General features: G+C 45.7%; 2 protein-coding genes across 3 annotated transcripts in view; one reads left to right on the top strand and one right to left on the bottom strand.

Annotated features, from left to right (window-relative positions):
• Window positions 1-857: 857 nt before the first annotated feature.
• Window positions 858-22298, bottom strand: RRAGD (Ras related GTP binding D). The gene is made up of 7 exons (XM_064169451.1): window positions 22001-22298; window positions 15314-15609; window positions 14513-14712; window positions 13429-13543; window positions 6273-6415; window positions 4351-4499; window positions 858-1847 (listed from the first exon to the last, which is right to left on the bottom strand). Exons 1-7 carry the CDS (start codon window positions 22143-22145, stop codon window positions 1696-1698), a joined length of 1200 nt encoding a protein of 399 aa, XP_064025521.1. The 5' UTR covers window positions 22146-22298; the 3' UTR covers window positions 858-1695.
• Window positions 22299-25102: 2804 nt separating this feature from the next.
• Window positions 25103-27443, top strand: part of ANKRD6 (ankyrin repeat domain 6) — a 96950-nt gene continuing 94609 nt past the window's right edge. For both annotated transcript variants that reach the window (XM_064169433.1, XM_064169432.1), the window contains exons 1-2: window positions 25103-25188; window positions 25636-25766. The gene's annotated coding sequence lies outside the window, so the exon portion shown is untranslated. The remainder of the gene's footprint in view (window positions 25189-25635; window positions 25767-27443) is intronic.

Below are 27443 nucleotides of genomic sequence, written 5' to 3'. Positions count from 1 at the left end.
AGTACCAAAAGAAATTGAATTTTTTAAGTTTTACTTCTTTTTAGGCTTGAGATTGCTCTGTTGTGCTGGCTAATCCTGTGGCAAGTCTGCCCACCTTCAATATCAAGTTAAAAAGTACTGATGTGTTTTGATCACTGCAGCAGATAACATTGTCCAGTCTCTGTTTTAATCGTCTCGATGTCAGTCACAAACGTGCCCCTGTTAGAGGGAATAGGAACACAGTGCTCACATCCTTAGGACCTCCTGTTGGTACAGAGTGGAAATGCAGACTCTTCTCCCTGCCAACTGCAGAGGTGCAGGCGTTCCAAACTTAGTGATGTAAATTCAGCCTTTCAGACACAACATCATAGAATCACAGAATGGTCTAGGTTGGAAAGGACCTCAAAGATCATCCAGCTCCAACCCCCTGCGGTAGGCAGGGACACCTCCCACTAGAACAGGTCGCTCAAGGCCTCATCCAAGCTGGCCTTGAACACCTCCAGGGAGGAAGCAGCCACAACCTCCCTGGGCAACCTGTGCCAGTGTCTCACCACCCTCACTGTAAAGAACTTCCTCCTAACATCCAGTCTAAATCTCCCCTCCTCCAGTTTAAACCCATTACCCCTCATCCTGTCATTACAAGACCTTCTGAAAAGTCCCTCCCCAGCCCTCCTGTAGGCCCCCTTCAGATCCTGGAAGGCCACTCCAAGGTCTCCTCGAATCCTTCTCTTCTCCAGACTGCAGAGCCCCAACTCTCATAGCCTGTCCTCATCGCAGAGCTGCTGCAGCCCTCTGAGCACCTTGGTGGCCTCCTCTGGACTGGCTCCAACAGTTCCATGTCCCTTCAAAGCTTTATAAAAATACCAGTGCAACATAGAGCCATTTTACAAAACAATTATATTTATAGAAAGGTATTTTAGTGGCATATGTTGAGGTAAATAATACAACCAGACCCAACAGAGGGCACGACCAGTGTTATGGTGAACTCTGGAGGAAATTTGGCCAAAAGCCTGTTTGTTTTTTGTTACAAAAGCTAATATTTACCTACCAGATAGGACCCCTGGTAAGGTGCTTATTGCTGTAATACTTCAAAATCATTCTTCAGCTTACAAATTGAAAAATATATGAAATTAGATCTGTATGAATGTTAGGTATTAGCTGTCCCAAATTTTAAAAGGCATTGGTACCAAGTTTTTCTTCAATCGTTTACTAACCAATTGGATTGTTGCAGGTAAATAAACTTACAGCATACAGTTTAGTTTTGTTTTCTTACCTGACACCATGCATCAAAATCACCATAAAAATTAAGTTTATCAAAGTCCAACTCCACAAGGAAAACATGAAAAAGTGCAAATTATGTACCCAGTATTCCTTTGTCACAGCTGGTTGGGGTTTTTTTTCTTCTTAGTACGGCATGAAAAAAGCTTTACAGCATATATTAAGAAAATCCTTACAGTTGTTCACCTCAATGCTTAGATATATACAACATTTTTGTTCAAAGTGCTCACTATATGAAAAAAAAAAAAACAAAAACCCAAACAACAAACCCAAAACAAAAAAACTGATTGGATAAAAATATTTAACCAGTGCTTCCTGAACGTTCAAGGGAAAGTCTTACACCAGTCCCATCCGTTTTCCACTTCACTCAGTGCAACCAGATGCAGAAGTCGCAGCAACTTGATGAAACTTGCCTGCCACAATGCCAGAACACCTCTGTCACAGTGGCATTCTGGGTGTCCCGTTGGGAGTGGGTCTTTTGGGTTTTGGCATGTGGCTTTGATGTTTTCGAGATCTTACTACCTTCATTCTGACTTCAAATACTTCTTGTATGGCTTTTCGGAAACAGTGGAAATTGTAGTCTATCAATCCTGCGGAGACAGAAAGATTTTCCACCTTAATGAAGATCTTTATGCAAAGTTGCTTCTGTTCTACCTCACTTTCCATCTGGAGGTCATGATCACAGAATCACAGAACTAACCAGGTTGGAAAAGACCTTTGAGATCCTCATCTATCATCTACAGTCTCTGTTTAAACACCTCCAGGGACGGTGACTCCACCACCTCCGTGGGCAGCCCATTCCAAGGCAAATCACTCTTGCTGTGAAGAACTTCTTCCTAACATCCAGCCTAAACCTGCCCTGGTGCAGCTTGAGACTGTGTCACCTTGTTCTGGTGCTGGTTGCCTCAGAGAAGAGAGCCTCCTGAAAGGAGGCTACAGTTGTAGAGAGCAATATGGTCTGACCTGAGCCTCCTCTTCTCCAGGCTGCACACCCCCAGCTCCCTCAGCCTCAGACACCCACACCAGCAATATTTTCAGGCATTTTTTTCTGTGCTAAACATTAGTACAGGTTGGGGACTGACCTTTGAAGAGCAGTGAAGGGGAAAAGGACTTGGGGCTCCTAGTGGGTGGAATACTGATCATGAGCCAGCAATGTACTCTGGTGGCCAAGAAAGTGTAATTCTGGGGTGGATTAGAAATGCTGTGATTAGTAGGTCAAGAGAAGTTCTCTCCCCTTTCCACTCTGCTCTGCTGAGGCTGCATCTGGAATATTGTGTTCAGTTCTGAGACCCTCAGCTCAAGAAGGGCCTCAGGGAACTGCTTGAGAGTCCAGCACAGAGCCACAAAAATTATGAAGGGAGTGGAAGACCTTCCTTAGGAGGAAAGCCTGAGGGAGCTGGGGCTGTGCTGCTGGCAGAGGAGGAGCCTGAGCGGGGGCCTCATCAATGGTTATAAAGATGTGCAGGTGAGTGGCAGGAGGCTGGAGCCAGGCTCTGCTGGGTGATGCCCAGTGCCAGCACAAGGGGCAATGGGTGGACACTGAGGCAGAGGAAGTTCCATGGAAACATGAGATGGAATTTTTTTGCAGTGAGGATGACAGAAGCCAGGAAGAGGCTGTCCAGGGTGGGTGTGGAGTCTCCCTCTCTGGAGATATTCAAGAGCTGCCTGGAAGCATTCCTGTGTGATCTGCTCTAGGTGATCCTGCTCTGGCAAGGGATTAGACTGGATGAGCTTTAAAGGTCTTTTCCAACCCCTAACATTCTGTGATAAACACATATGATGTCCAATATTAGATATCAGTCTTAAGAGAAAGCAAATAGAAGCTCATTGGCAGATAAAGCCTTAGCTTAATACAGAGGTTTGAAGCAGTGCTCAGTACCCTACAAGCAATGTAAAATACTTCCTAAGCTACAGTGTCATTCTGTAAATGTGACTTACAGAATAACTGGGAAGGAATTAAGTAGCATCTAGTAAGCAAATAAAGGACTTTTTTGGCAATGCTTAAGCTTTGAAATGGATACTTGATAGAACTATTACCTGGTAACGGCCAGCTCTATCTCAGCTTACACTGAAGTTGTAAAATAACACAAAAGACAAGCTGCTAGGTTACATCCATATGTAATAGGTAAATAACAGTACTGTGTGAGTGGGCTGATTGTAATCCCACAGACAAGCTGTGAAGCCATACTGGTAGTCAACTGGAAGGCTTACTGGGTCTTACAATTGTGGAACACTGCAGTGCAATCTTAGAAGTTTGGTACTGAGCTTATGACCTCATTCAAGCTTAATGTCAGAAGATTTCTTAACCCTTTCCTGGAGTTCAGACAAAACCTTATGTGGCAGTCAACAGGCACCAAAAGCTAATCTGCACTGCAACACTAAAATCGCACTGTTAAAGGCTACAGCACTAAATGTTCTCAGCTCTGTAGACACAACAGCCTGCTACATTTGTGGACAAAGCCTAATGTGTGTTTACTCAACATGGTGTGTTTTTTCTGAGACAGATTGCAGTAGGAATGTACAAATAAGTCTTTTAACTACATCTAATGTTCACAGACAATAAAGGTGATACATACATTGAAGAGAAATTCAACCAGTTGAAGTTCTGCAAAACAAAAGCTAACCAGCCTGTCAAACAGCCCAGCAGATGTGGCACAAGTACACACTGCTGAATTAGTACCACAAGATGGAAGACACAAGTATAGGTGATGGCTGGACAAGAACAACCTCAGGGATCAGTACAGAATCATAGAATCAACCAGGTTGGAAGAGACCTGCAAGATCATCCAGCCCAACCTGTCACCCAGCCCTGTCCAATCAACTAGACCATGGTACCAAGTGCCTCATTCAGGCTTTGTTTGAACACCTCCAGGGACAAGGACTTCACCATCTCCCTGGGCAGCCCATTCCAATGCCAATCACTCTCTCTGACAACAACTTCCTCCTAACATCCAGCCTAGACCTCCCCTGCCATAACTTGAGACTGTGTCCTCTTGTTCTGTTGCTGGTTGCCTGGGAGAAGAGACCAACCCCACCTGGTTACAACCTCCCTTTGGGTAAAGTAATGAAATGATAGCAAAGGGGAAAAAATACCTTTTCTCTCAAAGCTTTCTTCTCTGACGAAACAAACAAGAGCAAGGAATTTTGTCACCTCTTTTAAGTAAAGGACAGTTGTGTTGTTCAGTTTTATGATTGCCATTGACTCTTTGTCATAAGGAGTTCCAGTGCCATCGTCTTTTAGCCTAAGAGGGAATATTCAAACAAACAAATGAGAAAAGGTAAGCCACCAATGAGCTAATACAAGTACTTCCACATTGGTTCTTTCCCCAGACAATCTCAATCTTCAAGAGATTTTCATGTTAATATTTCAGGGAGGCTCTTCTTCAAAGTACACATTATAAACACTAAGAAGATGTGGAGATGAAATCATTTATCCAATCTGAGATCTGGGGATAGAATCCAGTTTGCTTAACTGCTAAGTACCTGAACTAGAACCTTATTTTCCTCTGTTAATCTCCAACCACTTAGCATGAGGTTGTCTGTTTTCCTTTAATCAATACATTATATTTGGACTTTATCTGAAACATGTGAACCAGTAAGTCTGTACTGGTTAATTCCAAATCTAATAACCTTGCTTGAACAGTGGCAGCTGGCTGATAGATTAAAGCCATCATGAGACCTTCCTCATGAGATGTAGGCATGAAAACAGATTTCTCCTTCACGGATGATGGGTCACAATGATCACTGAATTAGTTTTATACCTTGTAATTTTACCCTCATTCCTGAATGCACATAGAGATCTTGGTAAATGAGTAGTTATCACCAACCTACTGGAACAATCAGTATCAGTAATAAATTAAGGTGCCAAGTTCCACAGATGCTCCAGGAAAAGAGGATAGGAAATGAATTGTTGTATCATGTCTTCAGTCTACAGCTAAAATCGTGGCAAGCAGATTTCTGGTGATAAATGTTAAATGGTTATACAAAGACAGTGACATTTTGTGAACAGAGAGCCCCAAAAATGGTGTTGTACAGATAATAATTAAATAAATGGCCTTTTGGACTACAAGCAGCATCCTTTTCTGTACAAAAAAACCCCAAAACCCAAACCAAAAAGCCACAGAATCAGCATCTCTTCTGTAAAACACAACTTCTTGTACAGTTACTGAAGTGATCAATTCCAAAATCTGAAACATACAGAATGTAGAATGTACAAACTTAAGACATTTTAGAAAGGTACTGAACTATTTTTTGTTCTAAGTTCTAACAATTAGTGCACACTTGCACTAGGATTCTCCTTCATAGCTTCTGCCAAGTGTGCAAGTACCAGTGGAAAAGAATGCAAGGCCACTAGAGACTACCACACTCTAAGCATGGTCTTCTTAGCAAGTGCTGATACTACATTTGAGCCATTCAGAGCATAACTGGCAAGGAGATGGACTTGGCATGCCAGGAGATCTCCAGCTGCTGATGTATGAGGACGGGGAACTGAAAAAAAACACACTCGAAAAGATCACGGAGGGAGAAGTGGATGAACAGAGTTGAAGCAAGAGTGAAGCAGCCCTCTGAGGCCAGTAGAGGCCACTAGCTACTGAAGTAAAAAGAGCAAAGTAAAAGGCCACTAGCTATTGAAGTAGAGGCCAGCACCTATCAGAAAGAAGTATATATAGATCCACATTTCTTTTCTAATGGGAGGCATCATTCTGTTGATCTCCATGGAGAACAAAAAGACAATGTTAACATCTCTGTTTATTTTAGGTTGGTTACTTTCCACTCCTTCCTCCAAATAAAACTACTAGCACTGAAAGAGGAAGGGGTTCACAAAAGCAGGGAACAGTGCTTGCTGCTGACTGGGGATCTGTAGCTCAGAGACCTGCCATTTCCTCCTCCTCCCCTATCCTGACAAATTACTCTGGCAACGTTCTCCTTATTTTTTATACTCACACCATTCTAATTTTGAGGCCATTCAGGTTCTAGACACAGAGTTTCATGAAAAACATTAACAATTTACTTACCCATATATACAAGAGATGTCAATCACAACATCTATCATATCACAGCAGAGCTCATAAGTTTGCATGTCCACGGGAGTGCTGTCTGTTGCAATATAGATCTTACTGACTACATCAAATAAAAATGCCTTTTCAATCCCAGAATTCTATTTAAGGGAAAGGAAAAAAATAGAGAAAGAACAATAAAATGGAAGCCATGAATACCAAGCTTTTTTGTTCCCCTATTTGCCTGTTGTACTTAAAAAGCTAGGTTCAAGAATTATGGAATGGTCTGGGTTGGCAGGGACCTCCAAAGGTCATCTGGTCCAACCACCTCTGCAGTCAGCAGGGACATCCTCAACTAGGTCAAGTTGCCCACAGCCCTGTCCAGCCTCACTCTGAATATCTCCAGGGATGGCATCACAACCATCTCCTTGGGCAACCTGTTCCAGTGTTCCACCACCCTCCTGGTGCAGAACCTGTTCCTAACATCCAATCTCAATCTGCTCTGCTCTAGTTTGAAGCCATTGCCCTTGTCCTGCAGCCCTTTGCAAACAGTCTCTCTGCAGCCTTCCTATAGCCCACTTCAGGTACTGGAAGGCTGCTATTAGGTCTGCCCAGAGCCTCCTCTTCTGCAGGCTGAACACTCTCAGCTCCCTCAGCCTGTCTTTGTAGCAGAGCTGCTCCAAGCCCCTGAGCATTTTCGTGGCTCTCCTCTACACCTGCTCCATCAGCTCCATGTCCTTCCTATATTGAGTGAGGGCTCCAGAGCTGGATGCAGCACTGCAGGTGAGGTCTCAGCAGAGCAGAGCAAAGCGGCAGAATCACCTTCCTGGGTCTGCTGACAATGCTGCTTTTGATGCAGTCCAGGATATGATTCACCTTCTGGGCTGTAAGCTTGCACTGCCTGTTCATGTCCAGCTTCTCATCCATCAAGAAGTGGTAGTTAAACTGGAATCAAGCTCATTTGGAAAGAGCTGTGCATACAGCTCCACTGCATTTGTGTAGCAAAGTGCCATGCTCATAGCCCTTCCAACAGTTTCCACCTTACAATTCTACTGTCCTTTATTTGCCATTGGAATGGGCTGCCCAGGGAGGTGGTGGAGTCACCATCCCTGGAGGTGTTCAAGAAAAGCCTGGATGAGGCACTTAGTGCCATGGTCTAGTTGACTGGATAGGGCTGGGGGGATAGGATGGACTGGATGATCTTGGAAGTCTCTTCCAACCTGGTCGATTCTATGATTCTATGACTTGTTAAGAAGGTAGAAACAAGGAAAAGCTGATGGACAAAAAGCAGACAGTAGTGTTTAGCAATTAATTTCTCATGGTGACTGAGAATTAGTCTGTTGGGGCCTGTAGCTGTTTTAGCATCTGGTTCCTCAGAACATCTTTCAGGATGACAAGAGGCAGAGCAGGATTCTGCTGGTGCTCTTGCAGTTTCCATGTAGCACTGCTGGTTAAAAAGCCATGTTTATAATGCTAACATGATGACAGCTATAGTCTTGTCAGCTGGCCAAGCTGATTAAGACTCTCCACACTGGAAATGTATCGTGTTCACAGCTCTCAGAGGCTAGCCAGGAATGCTAGCTCATACTCTGTGCAGATAAACTGCCTATGGCTTCCTGGAATAAAAAGAGGAAAAAATGTCTACTGCTTAACTGAAAATAGTGGCATTGCTTGCTGGTATCAAGAGATTGCACCTGGGCAGCTGTCCCAGCATGAACATAAAGGGTGATTTCCCAGTGTTGCTAAAGCTCAAGCTTCAATGTGCTTCAAATATGCTTCAGAATCCACTTATTCAAGAGAGAAGCCACTTTGTCCCATAAACCCAAGTTATCTTCACATGTGGGCTTCTCTTTTTAACACGGTTTGGGATTGCTGCCACAGCAGTTTTGTAACTATCTAAAAACGCACTGAAAATCCCTAACAAGTTTAAATAGCTTCAGCTTCCTCTGGGGTTGCAGACTTTTTCCTTTCCCTTCTTTCCTAGCTCAACTGCTTAACACATACTTCAGAGACTAAATTGATCCCTCCTGCTTTCCAAGTTTCCTTAAAGAGGTAGAAAAATCTCAGCCCTAGGTGTGCTGTTGAACAATGGACAGCAATATCTTGGACATTTTCTTCTTAAAGAGGCTCAATTCTTCCACACGGCTAAGGCTGGAAACATCCATCAATAATAACAGAGTGTTAGAGGTGAATTTCTTGCATTTCATTATGAAAAAACTCAAGAGTGGCATATTTCAGTAAACAGTTATGAAAAGGAATATTCAAACCCAAGTATATGCTGTGGATACCTTAAGTATGTGGGCTGAAGCTCACAATGTACAAGAAGAGTCTCAGAGAACTGGCTTTGTTCAGCCTGCAAAAGAGGTTTGCTGCCATCTGAAAATACCTAATGTAAGAGTGCACAAAAGAGAGACAAACTCTTCACAGAGCTACAGCTTTGAAGGACAAGAGGAGTAAAATGGAATTTTGACTTCATATGAGAAAACAAAAGAACAAAAATGGCATGAGAGTGGTGAAGCACTGGGAGCACACTGACCTGAGAGGTTGCCATACTTGGAAGTAACACAAAGCAAAGAGTAACCTGCTCTACCCATCTTCAGGGCAACAAAGCTGGTGAGAGGCCTGGAATACAGCCCTATGAGGACAGGCTGAGGGAGCTGGGGGGCCGCAGCCTGAAGAGGGGACTCAGGGTAGACCTCAACGCTGTTTACAACTATCTGAATGGAAGCTGTAGCCAGGTGGGGTTAGTCCCTTCTGCCAGGCAACCAGCAACAGAACAAGGGGACACAGTCTCAAGTTGAGCAGGGAGAGGTCTAGGCTGGCTGTTAGGAGGAAGTTGTTGGCAAAGAGAGTGATTGGCATTGGAATGGGCTGCCCAGGGAGGTGGTGGAGTCACTGTCCCTGGAGGTGTTCAAGACAAGACTGGATGAGGCACTTAGTGTCATGGTCTAGTTGCTTGGACAGGGCTGAGTGCTAGGTTGGACTGGATGATCTTGGAGGTCTCTTCCAACCTGTCTGATTTTATGATACCCAGCCTGATTGAGCAAGAGCTGATCCTAAAGGTCCCTTTTAGTTTATGTGACTCAGTGAGTCTATGGTTTTTTGAGCACTAAGAACTAAAATCTATGCACAATTATTTTGGTTGATCTGGCCAAACAGTTTTCAATAAGAATTCTGGCAGCATCTCACATACTTCAACAGATTCTGTCAAAAAAGATAAGTCACAGGATTCACCTGTAAATACTTTATATCTTTATAGCCATGTATTACATATATAGCCACAACTCACTGCCAAAATACACATCACTTTAACCAAAAGCAGTTGGAACTTGAGCCCTGTAGTGTCATCATTCATGAGGAATCAATTTGAAAATGATGTGTTATATAAAGAGTGATTCAGTGACAATTTCAGCTGTACAGCTAAGATGTACTTTAAATGATTAAGATGCCATTGACAGTGTAATAAGTTTTAACAACCAGAAGTCATTTTTGCCTCTCAGAATTCTAGCTGCTGCAGCCTGCCTTTACCTGCAATGACAGTTTCAAGGATTTTCATCTTGAGATGTTTGCCATGCCAACCACTTGTGCATGCTGGGAAGGGCAGAGCTTGGTGTCAACTTAAAACATGCTTCTTTTCAGGTGAGACACCAGTGCAGGACTTGCTGAGAAATTGGTGGGTATTTGTTTCTGTCAAACATTGTTTGGTGACAGAAGCCTCTCTAAAAGGACAGGATGAACTGCCAGGAAGAGTAAGCACTAAACTGTCATCACATTTGCCAGCATTTTGAGTACAACTTTAACTGGGAAAAAGGCTTTGCCAGAATGTTAGTAAGGAAATCAGAGACTCATAGAATCGTTTCATTTGGAAAAGACCTTTAAAATCATGGACTCCAGTCATTATCTAACTCTACCAGGGCTGGGGCTAAAACCCCAGCACCATCAGCACACCCCAGGCCTGTGTCTTTCAAACACCTGAAGGGATGAGGATTCAACCACCTCCCGGGGGAACCTATTCCAGAGTTTCAGAACCCTTTCAGTGAAGTTGTTTCTTCTGACTTGCAATCTAAACCTCCTGGGTGCAGCTTGTTTCACTTGGGAGTATTTACCTTACCAAATCACTCAACTAAGATAAATACTACTACAAACAGCAATTACAAGTCACAAAAAAAAACAGGAAAGAGAGCCTAATACATAATATTCAGAGGCATTACATCATTAAAGCTCAGTCAGGGAAACTGACCATGAGGAATCAACTGTTTCTGTGCTAGTGCAGGAAGGTTCCTTATGAAAGAAACAAAGGCCAACAGCTGCCTTTTGCAACTGAATGAAATGCTGCCACTGATCACAAGGAGAGCAGGGTCAGAATAAGCAATCATCATCTCTGCCACAAACTATAGTCTGGAAAGAATTTGCAACAAAGCTCAAAGCTCTGCCAAGTACTCTGGATTAATGCAAGAATATTCCATGGCTAATCTGAACTGAGGGAGTCACTGTAAAAAATCTCCTGCGATGAATGTGTGAGATCTTTCTTTCGGGTAGGTGAAAAACCATGAGGGAGTTGAAATTCAAACCATGTTTCTCAACTATAATGTGTGTGATAAAGTAATTTCTAATCTTCAAATGGAATGGGTTCAGTACAACTGGCAGTATCACCCCAAGTCCTAGCCTAGGTCTAACTTTTTCCTTCTTGAAAGAATGAAAAGCTAAATGCTTCACCCTACAAAGTATTTTTTCTAAGATCTGACAGGCTATCACCAATCACAGTTGGGGATGAATGCTGGACAGTTATTTAAACAGGTCTTGAGGTAAACACCAGAGTTTGTCAGTTAATTTTAAGTACTGTGTCTGAATTTTGCAGATTATGAAATGTAAATGATTAAATCTACAAAGCTCTACTTCATTTTTACCAGGGTCAATCCTTGCCTGTTTTTTAACACACACTTTATAACATGACTCAAAAATACCCCAACAACCCTAAAATGAGAAATCCACATTCCTCTGGCACACAACTTGATTGCTTGGTAAGGACACAGTAATTAAAACTCAGACATCCTTCTACATGAAGCTGCTAAGAGTGTTAGTGACACAAGATTTATGTGGGGTTTGAATGCAAAGCCAACTGTTCCTTTTATGAGTTACATTAAAGAATGTAGAAGCAGTAGTATCACACCAATGGCTCCTCAAACACACAACACACTGCTGCACTATAAAGTTAGGCAAAAAACCTGCTGTGAACTAAAGAATCATCACAGATCTATTTCTGTAGTCATCAGCTTCTCCTGTTGGAAGCCCTCGTGGCATAAATGAAAGCACATCCTCATGAATATTGCTGCAAACCCCAAACTAGAACACCAACACACCCACACTTTGATACACAACACACTGGCTTCCTGAGATAAGGCACGACCAAAATCCATGTCAAGATTTGTTGTCACAAAGTTGCTAAAGTAAAGCACCCACTAATTCTATGCTAGAGAAAGATGTGGAGTCTTCCTGGGAGAGTCATCTGGAGTCTTCTGTTTACACACAGAAGATACTTATACAAACAGACAGTAAGCATGCTGAGAACACAGTGACGCAGCTACACCTTGCTCCAGGTCATTAACAGACTACATTTTGCTCTATTTAGAGCTAAGAAATAGTCTGTTTTCCCTACTGAACAGGAAAAATAGCATCTCTCTCACTTTTTTTCAGCTTCCCATTGATTATTTAAAGACTTGCTCTTCCTTCCAAACTACATTTCATAGTCTAGACATTACTGGAGCTACCTTCTGGATGTTATAGACACACAAGCAGCTGCCATCAGACATTCAGGAAGCAGCTAGTGTTTGAGCCATCTGGTGGTTTGGTGCAAACTCTTCACCAGCTCCTAAGAGCAAGGAGACCCCATACAGAGGTCTGAGTGACTGGGGTGACTGACACAAGGAGGACTATCATTCAGACAGCTTTCTCTTTAAAACTCTGTAGCATGTTCAGTATCCAATTGCCTGAGAACTGTTGTCATTACCTATCTGTCCTAAGTGGAGTTCAAGACTGGATGATATCTGGCATACGGCCCAGCTGTGTTGGTAAAAACAGATCTGTGTTGCAAACCATTCACAATGAAACAGGATCATTCATTGCCTAACAGTAAGAGAACAAGCCTTGGAAAGACCTTCCTCTAATCCTAGCTCTCCCTTTCAGCAACACATCCAACTTTTCTCTCTTTCACCATTTTCACACCCTACACTGAGAAACTGTGGGGTCTAATTTTATTTTACAGGCTGCTGACTGATATTAAATAACTTTATTACTTCAAAAATCACAAAATACCTTGCTTGGAAACTGAAATTGGACAAATTAATGCTAGATGTAAGGTCTGAAACACTGTCAGACTGGACTGTAAGGTCCAGAATATTGTGAGAAAGGGTGCAGTTTCAGAAGCCACTATGACCTGACCACCTATGCAGTGTGTCTCCCGCTTTGCTCATGGCCACATGTTCCCATCTCTTATCTTGTGCCAAAATAAGAGCATGTTGCACTCTTCTACTAATTGCTTTTAACTAACTTCAGAAGTGCATCAGTATGTGTCACAGTGGCTCCAAAAGGGAATAGGTGAGTGTCAGAACTAGTATAAAGGAGAGGAAGAGGTCAGGCATACAGGAACAGTGGAGCAAGCAATTACCTGCACAGTGATAACAAGTCGCTAGATACATAAAGCTCCCTACCTGGGCTCTACCTCTGAATATTTCAAGACAAGAAAAGCTTTCAAGTGAGGTAAACTTTGACACAAAGAATTAATTCTAGGAAGCACTACAGACAGCTCTTCATAGAGGGTCAGACTAAATGATGCTCCTTTAACAAGTGCTTTACAAGAAGTTTAAGGACTACTTGAACAAGCGCATGCAGCACAGCCCTTCACGGCATTCAGGTTAATGTATGAGCAGGAAAATGATGACTGCTAACCCACTTCATGTGATTCAGGAAATACCAAGAGCATCTCAGCAGCTCAGCAGCACTGTTCAGTAGGCAGGGGAGGCGAGGCCAAGCTGCTTGTGGGTGCATTCCAGCTAAGTCCTGCTCATTTCTCAGAGTTCACATCGCTCCACAAGCTCTCAGAAGGCAGCAAGCAGAGTATCTGAACATGCATGTTGGACAGTTGGATCTACAGACAAAGTATGTAACAAGTACTTACTGAAATAAAGATGTTAAGCAGGTTTTCCAGTGTTGGGAGCTGTGGAATCAGTTTCTGTACCACTTTGCTAAATGCTTCAAATATAGAATGATCATATATGCTTGTCAGATAAAAGCTGGAAAAAAACGTCACCACATTTTCCTTTTAGCCATATACTGTGAACATGATGTACCTTTCATAACATGAGTGAAATGAAAGAGTGTCAAACAGCAAGTGCCTACACTTATGCAATTACCCCTTGTGATTAAAAGTCACATGTTTGGATTGAAGCACAGGACTTCATCTTTACACACATACACACAAAAAAAAAATCCTAGAGACTGCAAACCAGACCTTGATGTAGAATTTCATGATTCCAATCCCACCTTGGTATTCTCAGAAAGCTATTTTTCCAGATGTAGGAGAGGAATATTATTGAGCATGTCTGTTGTGATCTCCTTTCTGAAAGCTGTGGACCCATTTATCAATGCAATGATGCAGTTAAGAAATTAAGAGCTCTAAAAAGCTGGCATGTTCACAGAACAGGCCTCTCTTTTAAATGTCTTTGTTCTTGGCTTTAAGTGACAAAAAAGCCATGGCAGCTTCATGTCCTCTAGCTCCCAGTCTGCAGAAGTCCACTGGTTTTCATTATTTGCTAGAATAATCTGCTCTATCAGCAGACATAAGGCAAAGGCACAGTACCAGTCTTCCCAAATGGCTCCAAGCAGACTGCAGCAGTGAGGACTGGGAGGCAAAGAGGTTTCAAAGAAGGCAAAAGCTATGTGGTTGGCATATACTGACTGGTGCTCTACTGGTTGCTGCCACTGTGCAAGCAACTGATTTCAAGACAGCAGCAGCAAGAACTGGTAGGACCTCTGGCATATTTGTCCTCTGTTTCTAAGTACATCTCCTCTGTCTTTCCCTCCAAGACAGAAATAATATAGTTTGCTCAGCACAGGTCAAATGCAACGTGTCCAACTATCTTGTTCCATCATATATATCAAAAGCTTGCTGCCTGCTACTTCAAGAGAGCAGAAAATGGTAACCTGTCAGTCAAACAAGCTCCTCTCCTCTTTAGTATTCTCTGCACAGCAGCTTTTCTCACCTGAGGTGAATCTTCTCCAATCCAGCATCTGCAAGGTCATCGTTTGCCCTCTGGTGAATGTCTCTTTGTGTTTCAATCTTGTGATCATCAGATAAACCATCCACTTTATGGATAAAGATTTCAAAGTTGATATCTGGATTCACTTTATAGGCTCTGGTCACAGTAAGATGCAGACGAGCCAATGCTTCCATATAATCATCCTGATGAAGGAAAAAGAAAAGCTACAACTGTAGGACAGTCCTTAAAAACACAGATGGAATTTGATGCTGACCACAGTTCAACAACAGCTTTTTTTTCCTAATTAGAAGAATTTCTAATTAGATGTATGAATCTTCCATTTCATAATAGAAACCTGAGCCTACATCCAGCATGTACCCCAATCCCATGCTGTCAGCACTTAGGCAACTGAACAAGAACTTTGAGATGTTAAAGCAAATGAGTAAATTTTTGAATATACTACAGAAGGAAATCAGAAATAAACAAGCAGGTCTTCAAGTTGTAATGACTTTCTCTTAAGCTCTGGTTTTAATGCAACCCATTTACTTGCTTTGAAAAAAAAATTATCATAGAATCAACCAGGTTGGAAGAGACCTCCAAGATCATCCAGTCCAACCTAGCACCCAGTCCTATCCAGTCATCTAGACCATGGCACTAAGTGCCTCATCCAGGGTTTTCTTGAACACCTCCAGGGACAGTGACTCCACCACCTCCCTGGGCAGCCCATTCCAATGGCAACACATTTGCACAACACTTCTTACTGAAGTAAGAAAAGAAGATAGCTTTAAGTCCCCTGCTTTTTACCTGAGAATCAATAACAAATATCAGTGCTCCAGTGCCTCTGAAAATCATCTCATAGTCAAATGTAGGGTCAAAGAAGTCAATTTGCCCAGGAAAATCCCATATCTGAAAGTTGACAAAGGAGCTGTTGGAAACATCCTCTCTGCAGATCTTGTTTGTGCTCTCCAAGAAGAGAGTCTCATTCGGTGACATTTTGTGAAAGACAACTTTCTGAATGGAAGACTTCCCACTTCTTCTCAATCCCATGAGCAGGATTCTTGGCTTAACTTCAGTACTGAAGGGATCATTGAAATCCAAAACTGAATAAAAATCACACAAGAAGCCAAGGAAATATAATTAACAACAGCCAGATAACATGCATTTGACATTTATTTTCATTACATTTTTACTTAGGTTTAAGGCAAATGTTACCAATTTTTAAGCTTAGGGAGTGGTGCTATAGGCATTTAATTTAAATTATTTGCCTCTTAGGCTTACAGCACCAGAAAACCTACTTCTCACCTGTAAGAGGCACACTGCAGAAAGTTTCATTGCTCCATTTGTACGTCAAAAACCTTGTGGCACACAGACACTACTGAATCATAGAAGCGTAGAATCAGCCAGGTTGGAAGAGACCTCCAAGCTCAGCCAGTCCAACCTAGCACTCAGCCCTGGCCAATCAACCAGACCATGGCACTAAGTGCCTCAGCCAGGCTTTTCTTCAACACCTCCAAGGATGGTGACTCCACCACCTCCCTGGGCAGCCCATTCCAATGCCAATCACTCTCTCTGCCAACAACTTCTTCCTAACATCCAGCCTAGACCTCCCCCAGCACAACTTGAGACTGTGTCCCCTTCTTCTGTTGCTGCTCCAGGCCCCTCACCAGCCTTGATGCTCTTCTCTGAACACCTCCCAGCACCTCAACATCTCTCTTGAATTGAGGAGCCCAGAGCTGGACACAGCACTCATGGTGTGGCCTGACCAGTGTTGAGTACAAGGGAGGAATAACAGTATCATAGTATCACCAAGGTTGGAAGAGACCTCATAGATCAAGTCCAACCCTTTACCACAGAGCTCAAGGCCAGACCATGGCACCAAGTGCCATGTCCAATCCTGCCTTGAACAGCCCCAGGGACGGCGACTCCACCACCTCCCCGGGCAGCCCATTCCAGTGTCCAATGACTCTCTCAGTGAAGAACTTTCTCCTCACCTCAAGCCTAAATCTCCCCTGGAGAAGCCTGAGGCTGTGTCCTCTTGTTCTGGTGCTGGCCACCTGAGAGAAGAGAGCAACCTCCTCCTGGCCACAACCACCCCTCAGGTAGTTGTAGACAGCAATGAGGTCTCCCCTGAGCCTCCTCTTCTCCAGGCTAACCAATCCCAGCTCCCTCAGCCTCTCCTCGTAGGGCTGTGCTCAAGGCCTCTCACCAACCTAATTGCCCTTCTCTGGACACGCTCAAGCATCTCAATGTCCTTCTTAAATTGAGGGGCCCAGAACACAGCCTCGTGGGCCAAAACTCAAGGAAAGCCTGAAGGAATTCTTTGTCTGAGAGCATGTTTTACACACAGGGGGGCTGTTCCTAAAGCCTCACTCACAGCTCTCAGAAACAAGAGCAGGATGAGCCAGCTACAGGGCAGAGAAGCTTTCTCGTGTCTGTCTGTGCCTCCTAAGCCTCAGTTAGAACTAGAGCTTCTCAACTAAAGGTCTTACGGCGTTAGCATTAAACATCCCCTGGCACCATCTGCTGGCTTCTACTTGCTTATGCTTCTCAGCATGGGTTCGTGCCAGCAGAGTGACTGACAGGAGTTGAAAACTCATTATTGGTGGAATCCTATCCATTTTAAATGCATTTGAAAGGCCTTGACAGGTACTACCACTCACTGTGCTCATCAGTTATCACTGCCAGGCTGAAGCAGCAAGCAGATGAAACTCCTTCAAGCAGAACAGCAACAGGTAACTCCACAAGAATCTCATGCTGGCCAACTTCTGCTGATGTGCAGACAAATTTACCAAGTGATAAACCACAGTCAACACACTGCTGTCTTGTTCTAGTTCCTGTCGAGCTGAACACTGATAGTAACCTCCTGTGGCTGCAAGAAACACACGATGCCTACAATGCTTCACACCTATGGAGGAATAATAAACATCTTGTTCTAGAACAATGTAGCAGTATGATATGTTTTTGGGGTATGGTCTTGTCACTAAAGCAAACCAAAGGTTCAGGATTTAGCAGTTTCCCCACCCTGCTGTTCTCTAATGTACACATCTTCGACAGCTGCAGTGTCATTAATGTGCATATATCCATATATCATGTAATTAGCATTTGGGCCATCAGAAGGTTAAAAAAAAATCACTCATTCAAAGCTTTACAAGAAGTAGTTTAATGTATAAAAGCATATAAAGAACAGTCTTTTGGATGAGGCTTTTTTGAATGTTTCAAAAACATGAAAAAAAAAAACAAACCCAAGGCTCATACTCTTTGAACTTACTGAGTCAAATTCAGTATGGATGTGTACTTTGTGTCCCCTTCCTCTCCTCACTAAAATAACACCAACTTCCCCTTGTGTGTCTTATGACATATCCTCCAACTAACAGATATGACATGCTGTGGCTGACCTGGAACTCAATCCATGCCAACTGGCTAGACCATACACATGAACGTTGGTTTGCCAGCTGCTGCCACAGAGAATGCATGTCACTGCTGGCCTTTGAGGGCATCCAAACTGTGGAAACTTCAGCATAGATGTCTTTCCTTCAAATTTGGTTGAAGGTGGGCAGCAGTTTCCAAGGTTCTAATTGGTCTTCAAGAAAAGACTGGCTGAGGCACTTAGTGCCGTGGTCTAGTTGACTGGATAGGGCTGGGGGACAGGTTGCACTGGATGATCTTGGAGATCTCTTCCAACCTGGTTGATTCTATGATTCTAACTAGAAGGTTGGCTATCTACATAAGTCCTTTAACAAATAGGCTAAAAACTCAAGTGTATCTTTAAAAAATAGTTACAACAACTTAAGCATTTACATTGTTATATTAAACTATTCCAAGCTGTTAGATTTTTATGGACTGTAATACATACTGGAAAGAAATCTCTTTATATTAAAGCCATACTAAAAAATACTACAGTTGCAAGTGCAGAGTTACTGATGAGAAGAATGAACACCAGCTCTTCTGCTAGTAAGACTGTTATTTAGCTTTTGAAATCCTGCCAGTTCAAAGACAGGGAAATGTAAATGAGTATCATCCAAATCTGACTAGATAGCAAGGCTGCTGTAGCACTTTCCTTTGAGAGAGAGTTAAGAGATTACCTTATATGTAAAGGAATTGGACCATGTGCTGCCTGCCCACATTCCTTTGCAGAGTACATGACAACTCCTCCTTTAATGTGCCACAGAAACGCCAGTAGATCTGTCGTTGTGACTTCCCTGACTAGGTTACCAAGTGAGATCATACAAAAGAAACACTAAACTCTCCTCTATTCCATAATGGGAAAGATAATTTTCTCCATTGTGATCTGCAACACATTTCCCATTTCATTTACTTTTCCAAAGAGTGAATGCTGCAAATGCCAGCTTCTAACATGTATCAACAGTCCTTTATATTTCAACTTTTCTAAGCAGCCTAAAAGAACAGAAGCCTGGTTAGAGGCCATACCCATCCAAATATTCACAAGTTAAGCTTGATAAACCCCAAAGCACTTTCAGCACAGAGAAGCACTCAATTCCTTACTAATTTCTGTAACTGAAGTCCTCTCCTTGGTTATGGACTGCCAGTCGCATGTGTTGCAACATGCAGCCAAGCTCTACTCCGAGAAGTGCAGGCAGCAGACTGACCTGTCCCACCGGGATACACAACAGCACACAGCAAATACTTTAGTATCTCCTTCACACTATTAGAGAATATCAACTGATACTAAAATAGTTTTTGAAGCCTACCATGAATTCCATACCAATTGTAATTAACTGTCGAAGGTGACTATCAGTGCTTCACAGACATATGTGACAGGGATGCCACTCTGGAACATGTATTTGTAGATCTCTGCTTTCAAACACTGAAATAAAGCACTGCAGTTCATCTGCTCAAGTGATGTCAAGCCAAAGTATATTATTTTGCTCATGTTACCATCCCTAAGCTAAGAAACCTTTGAGTTTCCTTTTAAACTAAAACAGCTACTAATGATTACTTTTGCCTACTAATGCAATTGTGTTATTTTAAGTTTTAACCTTTTTTTGAATAATGAAGAACTAACAGTCCCAAACTTTTCACTTATGTACTTTCAAGCCCGTTGATCTTGTAGCTTTCACAGTACTACTGTGTAATATCTGCTGCACTTTGGAGTGCTGTCAAGACAATAGCCTTACAAAACACACAGCGAACATCTTCAAAGCTGACAGATGGCCTGAGCTTAGAGAGTTAACACAGAAAGCTTACATGCAACCAAGCAAACCGTTCAGCTACTGTGGGTTCATAAACATTGCAGAAATGCCTGGTGGAAGGAAATTCTTGTGGCTAAAGAAAAGACTTAGAACCAGAAGACCTGGTTCCACTTTGCCACAAGTGCAGTACTCTGCAATGGTATGTCTTAAAGCTACTTCCTTGGACACTCTGCAGAGAGTTTCCCTGCTCCTAAATACTTTAATTGCATACATCAAAAAACATGACTGGGCTTTATGCAAACTAAGCACTTTAAGGTCTCTGAATGTGACTCCAAGTGCAAAATTAAACTATTAAGAAGAAGACAAGAGCTGTGGTTTCAGCATTCAGGCTGGAGACAAGGAACCAGTATGGGGTGAGAGACAGGGTGAAGTTTTGCAATCTTCCCTATGTCTACAAGCACATTGTTTTTACTTTTAAGCCTTTGCTCCATTCACTCTCAGCAGCCATGCAGTGAAGCTGTTCTTATGGTGCTCTGTCCATTCTTTCCTTGTAGAGAAGTGGAGGCTGTGACAGTGATTTATGTACTACTTACTGTACAGATCCAGGAACACAGAGGACAAAAACCAGGGAAAGTTTCTTCCCCTTGCCCTGCAGTCTAGTGTTCAATACACAAAATGCAGACCCAAATCCCAACCCCCTTCATTACAGGTGCTCTATGCCTCTTTCTCCAGACTTCAGAATGAAACAGAAAGCCACAGGATTTGACTTAAAATGTTTAAATGGTCCTTTGTCTTAATTCTGCACAGAAAAGGTCTCTGCATGAGCTGCCTTCTCCTGCTATTCAAGATGTAAAGATTTGGTTTTGATAAGTACAACATTCTGGTATTACAATGAAGATGAAACTGAATTTATTAGCACTCTGACGAAGTTCCTATTGAAAATTTTCCATGTAAGTTCCTCTGAGAACAGAATATGGACTATTTCTCTACAGAAAATGCTAACTTAATTTACCACAAAAGAAACACACGACAATGTATTCTCTTTGCACTGAAATAAAGGCAATTCTTAGCCACAGCTCTTACATGCCAGCATGCCCACAGCCTTCAGCCATGAAAGCTTATATTTAAAGCACTCCCCAAAACTGCATTAGTCAATGTGGTATCGAGGACTGGGCCTTCGAGGAGAAGGGTGCTGTGTGCTAGTAATCAAACCAGCCTTAAAATGTGGCCTTTGATTATGCTCTTACCCAAAAAAATCAAAACAAAACATTATTCTTCCACCCTGAGATACTCAAAGTTCTCCGAGCTCGTTTGTGAAATACATCTTAGAAGAATGAATTCAGGCTCTGAATGAAAGCAACAGGCTCCGAGCTGGCATTGCTGTTTTTGTACTGAATGAGCCTTCTTTCCCCGGTAAGCCTGTGCTACATCATCATCCATACTGACACAGCCAGCCAGCGAGTAAGGCGGGTGCTCCTCTGCCCGGACAAGAGACAGGCAGCAGAGCCTGCCGCTGTGGGGACTGACACTCACAGCTGCAGAGCAGCCCTGGACACAGAGCTGCAAACTGCCGCTGCCTTTTATAGCTTGACACCCAACCACCCCACCTCCTTGGCACACTCAAGTCACATCATCAGGCTGTGATAACTAGTAACTCTCAAGCCAGACATGGAAAATACTGATAGGGAATCGCCCTCACCACCACTTTTGTCTGGACTCCTTTTGACTTTTCCTCTCTCCTGACCCTTCCTGCTACCTGTCAGCCTCCGCCTTGCTTCTGGCTCAGAGCTCCCTGCTCTCTCTGACCCCGCGTAGCGCCCAAGAGCACCCTGTCCCCTCCATAGCATCCTCGCTCAACCTGGCCTCTTACCTCCGTCGCCAGCGAGGCCTGCCCTCCCTCCGGATGCCTTGCTTCCCCCACACCTCTATCCCAGTCCCCCTTCGTGCCCCGTTCACACCCGCCGAGTCCCAGATCCCGCGGGAAGCCTGGCCTCCTCCCTGACCCACATCCGCAGGCAGCCAGGCCAGACCCCCGGCAGCAGAAACGCTCACCTCCCCACGGTGGCCCCGTTCCCACCAGCCACCAGCCCCGCTTCACCTCGGCCCCTGCCCCGCCTTATCCATCACCGTGCACACGGGGCCGGCCCTGCCCCGCACGTCACCCCACACCGCACTCGCTGCCGGCCACTGCCCCACAGCCACCTTCCGAAGCCGGTGCCTGCGCCCCGGGTCTCTGGGAGTTGTCGCCGCTGCCCCCCGCAGTGCCACGGCGGCCGCGACGCCGCTCCCGGCTGTTCCCGGTGCAGATGCCGCTGCGGGCGATGGCGCGGGTGGTACTCACACGCCTCATCGCCGCCGCTCTCCGCGTCCCCGTCCGAGAAGGACTCGGCCCCGTCGGCATAGCCCGCCAAGCCCACGATCTCCTCCTCCTCTTCCTCCTCCTCGTCCCCCTCCTCCTCCGGCAGCTTCCTCGGCACCTGGCTCATGCCGACCACGCTCCCGACGGGGCTCCGAGGGCCCCTCAGCCTGCGGGGGGCGCGGGGGGCCCAGGTGCCGCGCTGGCGCCGCGCCCCGCCGCTGCTCCTTGTCGCCGCTTCCCTCCCCCGCACAAGGCTCGGCGGAGCGCACGGCGCAGCCTGCCGGCGGGGCGCGGACCCAGCGGGCGGGGAAGCGGCGGCGTGACCCGCGTCACCTGACGCGGCCGGTCACGGGCGGCAGGGCCTCCGCGCTCGCCCAGGCCCGGCCCCGGCTCGGCCCCGCCGCTGTCACCGAGCGCTGACAAGGGCTGCCGGGCGCCGCAGTGCTCGCAGGCGGGCTGCGGGCCCTGCAGGGCGCCGCCGCCTACCACCCCGGCTTTGCCGTCCCGCGGCGTCCGACACTGGCCTAGAGACAGCAGTGGCACCAGTGTACAGGCGAGATGCTGCCTCTGCTTTCTGCTGGGGTGGCTGAACGGAGCCGCTGCGGCCAGGTGCATCACTCCACGGCACCAAAACGACTCTTGGCGGTTTTATTTCAGGCAGCACTGCTAGAGCCTCGAAGTCGGTCAGATCCTGCAGCCTCATGCCCACACGGAGCCCAGAAGTGGGCTTTTGGGACCCTCCTGAGTCGTCCCTATAAGCCTCTGCATTCGGCATGTGGCAAAGCGCAGGAGCTGGGCAGGGCCCATGTCTGCCCAGCACTGCTCAGCTCGCAGATGCACTGTGCCTGCTCAGGGACCAAACGGTGGCCTGCCTGGTGTTAATTCTCTACCAACCTGTGTGATTCTATGATTCTATTGGGCTGCCCAGGGAGGTGCTGGAGTCACCGTGGCTGGAGGTGCTGAAGCCAAGCCTGGCTGGGGCACTTAGTGCCATGGTCTGGTTGGTTGGCCAGGGCTGGGTGCTAGGTTGGGCTGGCTGAGCTTGGAGCTCTCTGCCAACCTGCTTGGTTCTATGATTCTATGATCTCATGCTGGCCATGTGCTCATACGGTCAGGCCCAAAATGTTAATCATGATGGCATCTCATCCTGCCTCTGTTAAAGGGGGAAGATAACCCTTATATGGAGTGGTGGCAGATCAGTGCCAGGAAAGCCTTTTTCTGCAGTGTGTTTCTCAGTCATCATGATCCAACATAGCTGCAAACGTTTACATACGTGGAACTAATTTATCATACAGCTAAACTATCACACAAATACTTCCTACGTCAGAATTACACACAATAGCAAGTAACATGAAGTCCCCATGGAGCAGGCTTATGCTGAATATGGGAACAGGCAGACAAAATTACTGTGTGGGGAACCACTTTTGTGTATTTTAGCAATGACATTCTAATGTCAGTAATGGCACCAGGTTTCAGACTAGTGCTGTAGCATCGACAAAGCTACACAACTTTGCTGAGATCAGAGAGGTGTCAGGACATAAACTTCAGCCGGGAAATCTTCCCTGCAGAGCGACGAGGGTTTGGATGTGAACCTCTGCCATGACTATCGCCACAGAACAACGACTATCATCGCAACTGCTTAGTGAAGTACCTGTAAGTGGAGTCATCTGGAAATACATCCAAAGGAATATATGCATCATGGAAGTAGGTAGTGCCAGTGGTACTAAAAGCTTTGGGTCATTTAGGGCATCACCTTGGGAATGCCTTCAAGCCACAGGAACAGCCTTTGAAAGCAAGGACGAGGTGAACACCTGCTTTCTCTTTCTCCTTCGGATCTTGCTTTTATCATTGTGCTCAGCCTGCTTACACAAACTCCTTTCTCATGTACTGGTGCCTACAGACGGTCCTGTCTAACTTGCCTCCCTACCAGTTTGTGAGTTACTGACGTACACACCTAATTGCCCACACACACACACATGACTTGGGTGAACCAAAGGTCCCCGGGACACTGCGTTAGCTCGAGGGGTGGGTGAGGCTGTGAGCAGGCACAGGGAGCTCTCAAGTCCACCCCTTTTGACCTTCTGCCCAGACTTCAAAGCCTGCTGGCTGGCTCCCTGCTGGAGGGAAGGGCATCTGTCATCCTCGAAATTGGTTTAGTTGGCACTTTACTCTCCTGCACGAATTATTATGAGCTTTCATACATGAGTTGCAAAGGTGCTTAGGTTCAGGAGAGTATTAAGCTCTCCAGGAGTCTAAGTCCAGCATTTCTGGCCACCAGAGCATAATTCATAGTATCACAGCGTTGTTCAGTTTGGGAAAGACCTTTAATGTTGAGTGCAACCATTAACACTACCAAGTCCACCACTAAACCATGCCCTTCAGCACCGTATCTACACATCTTTAAATACCTCCAGGGATGGAGACTAAACCACTTCCCTGGACAGCCTGTTCCAATGCTTGACAACCTTTTCAGTGAAGAAAATTTCACTAAAATTCAGTCTAAACCCCCCCTGGCACAACTTGAGGCTGTTGCCTTTTGTCCTATCTCTTGCTACCTTGGAGAAAAGACTGACAACTTGCTACAACTTCCTTTCACGCAGCTGCTGTAAAGAGTGAGAAGGTCTCCTTTTTTGACAGGCTAAACGCCTCAGTTCCCCAAGCCCTTTCTCGTTAAGATTTGTGCTCCAGACCCTTCAGCAGCTTTGTTGCTCTTCTCTGCAACCATTCCAGCCGCGCTGGAGGCCAAGCTGGTGGCCGCGCTCTCACTAGCATACACATTGCTCTCTCTTGGCTCCGCTGCCCGCTAGTGCGAAGCAGGGGGGGTCGTGGCCCCCAACTTCCACGCGTGCCCTTCCCCGCTTCCTCGGTGGGAAATGGCTGCGAGGGGGACAAAGCGCACGGGCCGGGCCCGGAAGCCTGTCCCGTTTCAGCTGCTCGCCGGGAGAAAGGCGGCCCGGGCCGGGGGGAGCTACGCTCCTGCTACCCGCGACCGCTGGGTGTCGCCCTCGTAGCGGGCACGGCGGCGGCGCCACCTCCGGGGCAGCCCAGCCTGGGGGCCGAGGCGCCGTTGGAGGCAGTGGGACTGTGCCGGCGGCCGGGGCGCAGTTGGAGGCGGTGGACCTGTGCCGGACCTCCGGCCCGACGGGCAGCGTGGTGCCGCGGGGGCGAGGGTACGTGAGCGGGGCGCCGCCGGCACACGGGGGGGCCCATGCCCGCACCCTGAGCCCACCCGCCGGCCTTGCGTGTGGCTGTGGTGAGCCGGGGAGCGCGTCGAGGTGGGCGACGGCGGGCCGGGGCCGGGGCCGGGGCCCAGGCCGACGGAGGTATGGGCCGGGCCGGTGCGGGGGCACTTGTGGCGGGGGACGGACAGGTGGCCATGGGAGGTGGCCGCGCCGTGGCGGGGCTGCGGCTGGGTGCGGGCCCTGCACAAGGAGCGCGCAGTGCTCGAGTAACTCCAGTGCGTCCTTCTTGCGGCCCCGGGGCAGGGTGCAGGGAGAGAACTCCCCTCTCATGCACACGCACAAACTCTCCGGGCTGCTGCACCGATCCCGGAGGGAGATACTGAAGGTTTAGAGGTCTAAGTGAGGAGCCTTAACGCTGTTATTCCAACTTTTAAGGCCGCATCTGATGAGAAATGGAAATCTGGCTCGAAGTCATCCTTCCTGTGGTTGACATCACCTGAAAACTCCACTGGAAATATTTCCACTAGTTCACTGCAAACATCAGCTTCCCTGAGGTCCAACGCCCTGTGAGTACACACTGGCTGCGGGTAGAGCTTCTCTGCTGTTAGAAATCCACGGCTATGGTGCATGGTTCTGCAGTGTTCCTTTTCTCGCAAGCCGTAGGAAAGCGCTTATCGTTGCCCGGGGCGTTGTGGGTATCGCAGCACAGGCTGCAGACAGTGCTCTGGTTCTTTAAAAGGCACAGTCAGCACCTTCATGTTTTTGTAAGTGTGTGTGAAGTGATTATTTGGGGGGTTGTTTGGTGTTTCTGCCATGCTGACTGAAAGAAGGGTGTTCTCTGCTACTGGGTACTTTTAATTCGCAGGGGGAACACTGAGAAGGGTAAAAATGTCTTACTGGCAGGTGGAGCAGTGAATCTGCGCCCTCTGTTAGTTGTTTAAGTGAATGTCTCACCAGTTCTGAAGGAACAATCTGTTGGGGAAATGTGACAAAGACTGAATTCCTCCACAGCATTACTTAAGCCTGATCCAGATCCTCTGGTAGGACTGAGTGCATGGCTTATGCTGAGGAGAATGCTTACTTACCTAACTTGCTTGCTTTCAACATGGTATGTCCAGGTGTGCTGCTAGTTTTATAACAACTTATTTTGGCAGGCTCGAGTTCCAAGTGTTGCTTAATCTTCCTTCTCTAGATACTTGGGAAACCGTGTTTCTGGGGATGTGTGGTCACCTGTGAGATCTGCTGTTGTGCTGCAGAGCACAAGACATGGTGTAATGAGGCTGATCCAGAGCTTCAGGCTGATCAGAAAATACCAGTTACCAAAACTACAGTTGATTTGCTACATGAAGTGTTAGGTACTTGCTTCTAGATTTCAGTGGGAGGTCTGTAGGGATCCTTCTTTTGATGCCTGCTATGTAGATGATACATTCATCTTTGTGCACAGAGGACCTGTTGGTCTGTGAGAATGGGTGGGAATTCTGTAGTCTCATTGCTTCTCTCTGTGTTGTTTGAAAAGAAAATGTAGTAAATTTCACAAGTGGCTTAAATGGGGTTCCAGTGTTTGCAGGCTTAGTATCTTGCCCTTGCTGCCCCTTGGTCTCTAAATCTATGTAGTAAGACTAATAATATTTACCATCTGACAACTGTGCTTTATTTCTTCTCTTCTAGTTTCAGATTTGCAATTCCTCTTTTGCCCTCAACAATTAAGACTTCCACTGAACTTGCAGAGAACTCACAGTTCTGCCTTTTCTTAGAGATAGGTCAGTGCAACATTTCTCTGGTGGAAGTGTTTTATTTTAAACCACAAATGAGACACCATATTTCACTGGCAAAATTGACCCAGGGAGATATTTGTCAAAGACATAAAAGAGTTATAATTGCTTTGGGCAAATAAAAAATTGAAATGAGTCATTTTAGCTCATTTTATTTATTAAAGAACGAAATAGAAGAGTGCTTTAAAATTGATCCATCCAAAAATAGAAGGTTTAAGAACTGCACTTTGGAAAGACCTCTGTTTGTACCAGAGATTAATTAGCAAGGGGCTCATTTTCTTGCCTTCCTCCTGTCCAGCTGGATAATTTCTCAGTACAGTAGTAGCAAATATTCTTGCATGCTATTGCTGACTTGTGGAGCCTTTAGAAAGAGCTAGAGGAGTGGAATGTTCAGGGAGGTGGTTGTGGCCCCTCCCTGGAGATATTCAAAGTGAGGCTCAACAGGACTGTGGGCAGCCTGGTCTAGTTGAG

The sequence above is a fragment of the Pogoniulus pusillus genome, chromosome 31, assembly GCF_015220805.1.
Source record: "Pogoniulus pusillus isolate bPogPus1 chromosome 31, bPogPus1.pri, whole genome shotgun sequence".
Classification (NCBI taxonomy): Eukaryota; Metazoa; Chordata; class Aves; order Piciformes; family Lybiidae; genus Pogoniulus; species Pogoniulus pusillus.
Note: the sequence above shows the minus strand (reverse complement) of the source record. Positions and strands in the feature narration are given on the sequence as shown.

Coding starts and splice junctions, on each gene's coding strand:
- RRAGD (XM_064169451.1), bottom strand. CDS start 22,145: ATGAGCCAGGTGCCGAGGAAGCTGCCGGAGGAGGAGGGGGACGAGGAG. Junction 13,544..14,512: donor TTGGAGAAGATTCACCTCAG/GTGAGAAAAGCT, acceptor GTTTTTTTCCAG/CTTTTATCTGACAAGCATAT. Junction 4,500..6,272: donor GACATCTCTTGTATATATGG/GTAAGTAAATTG, acceptor ATTCCCTCTTAG/GCTAAAAGACGATGGCACTG.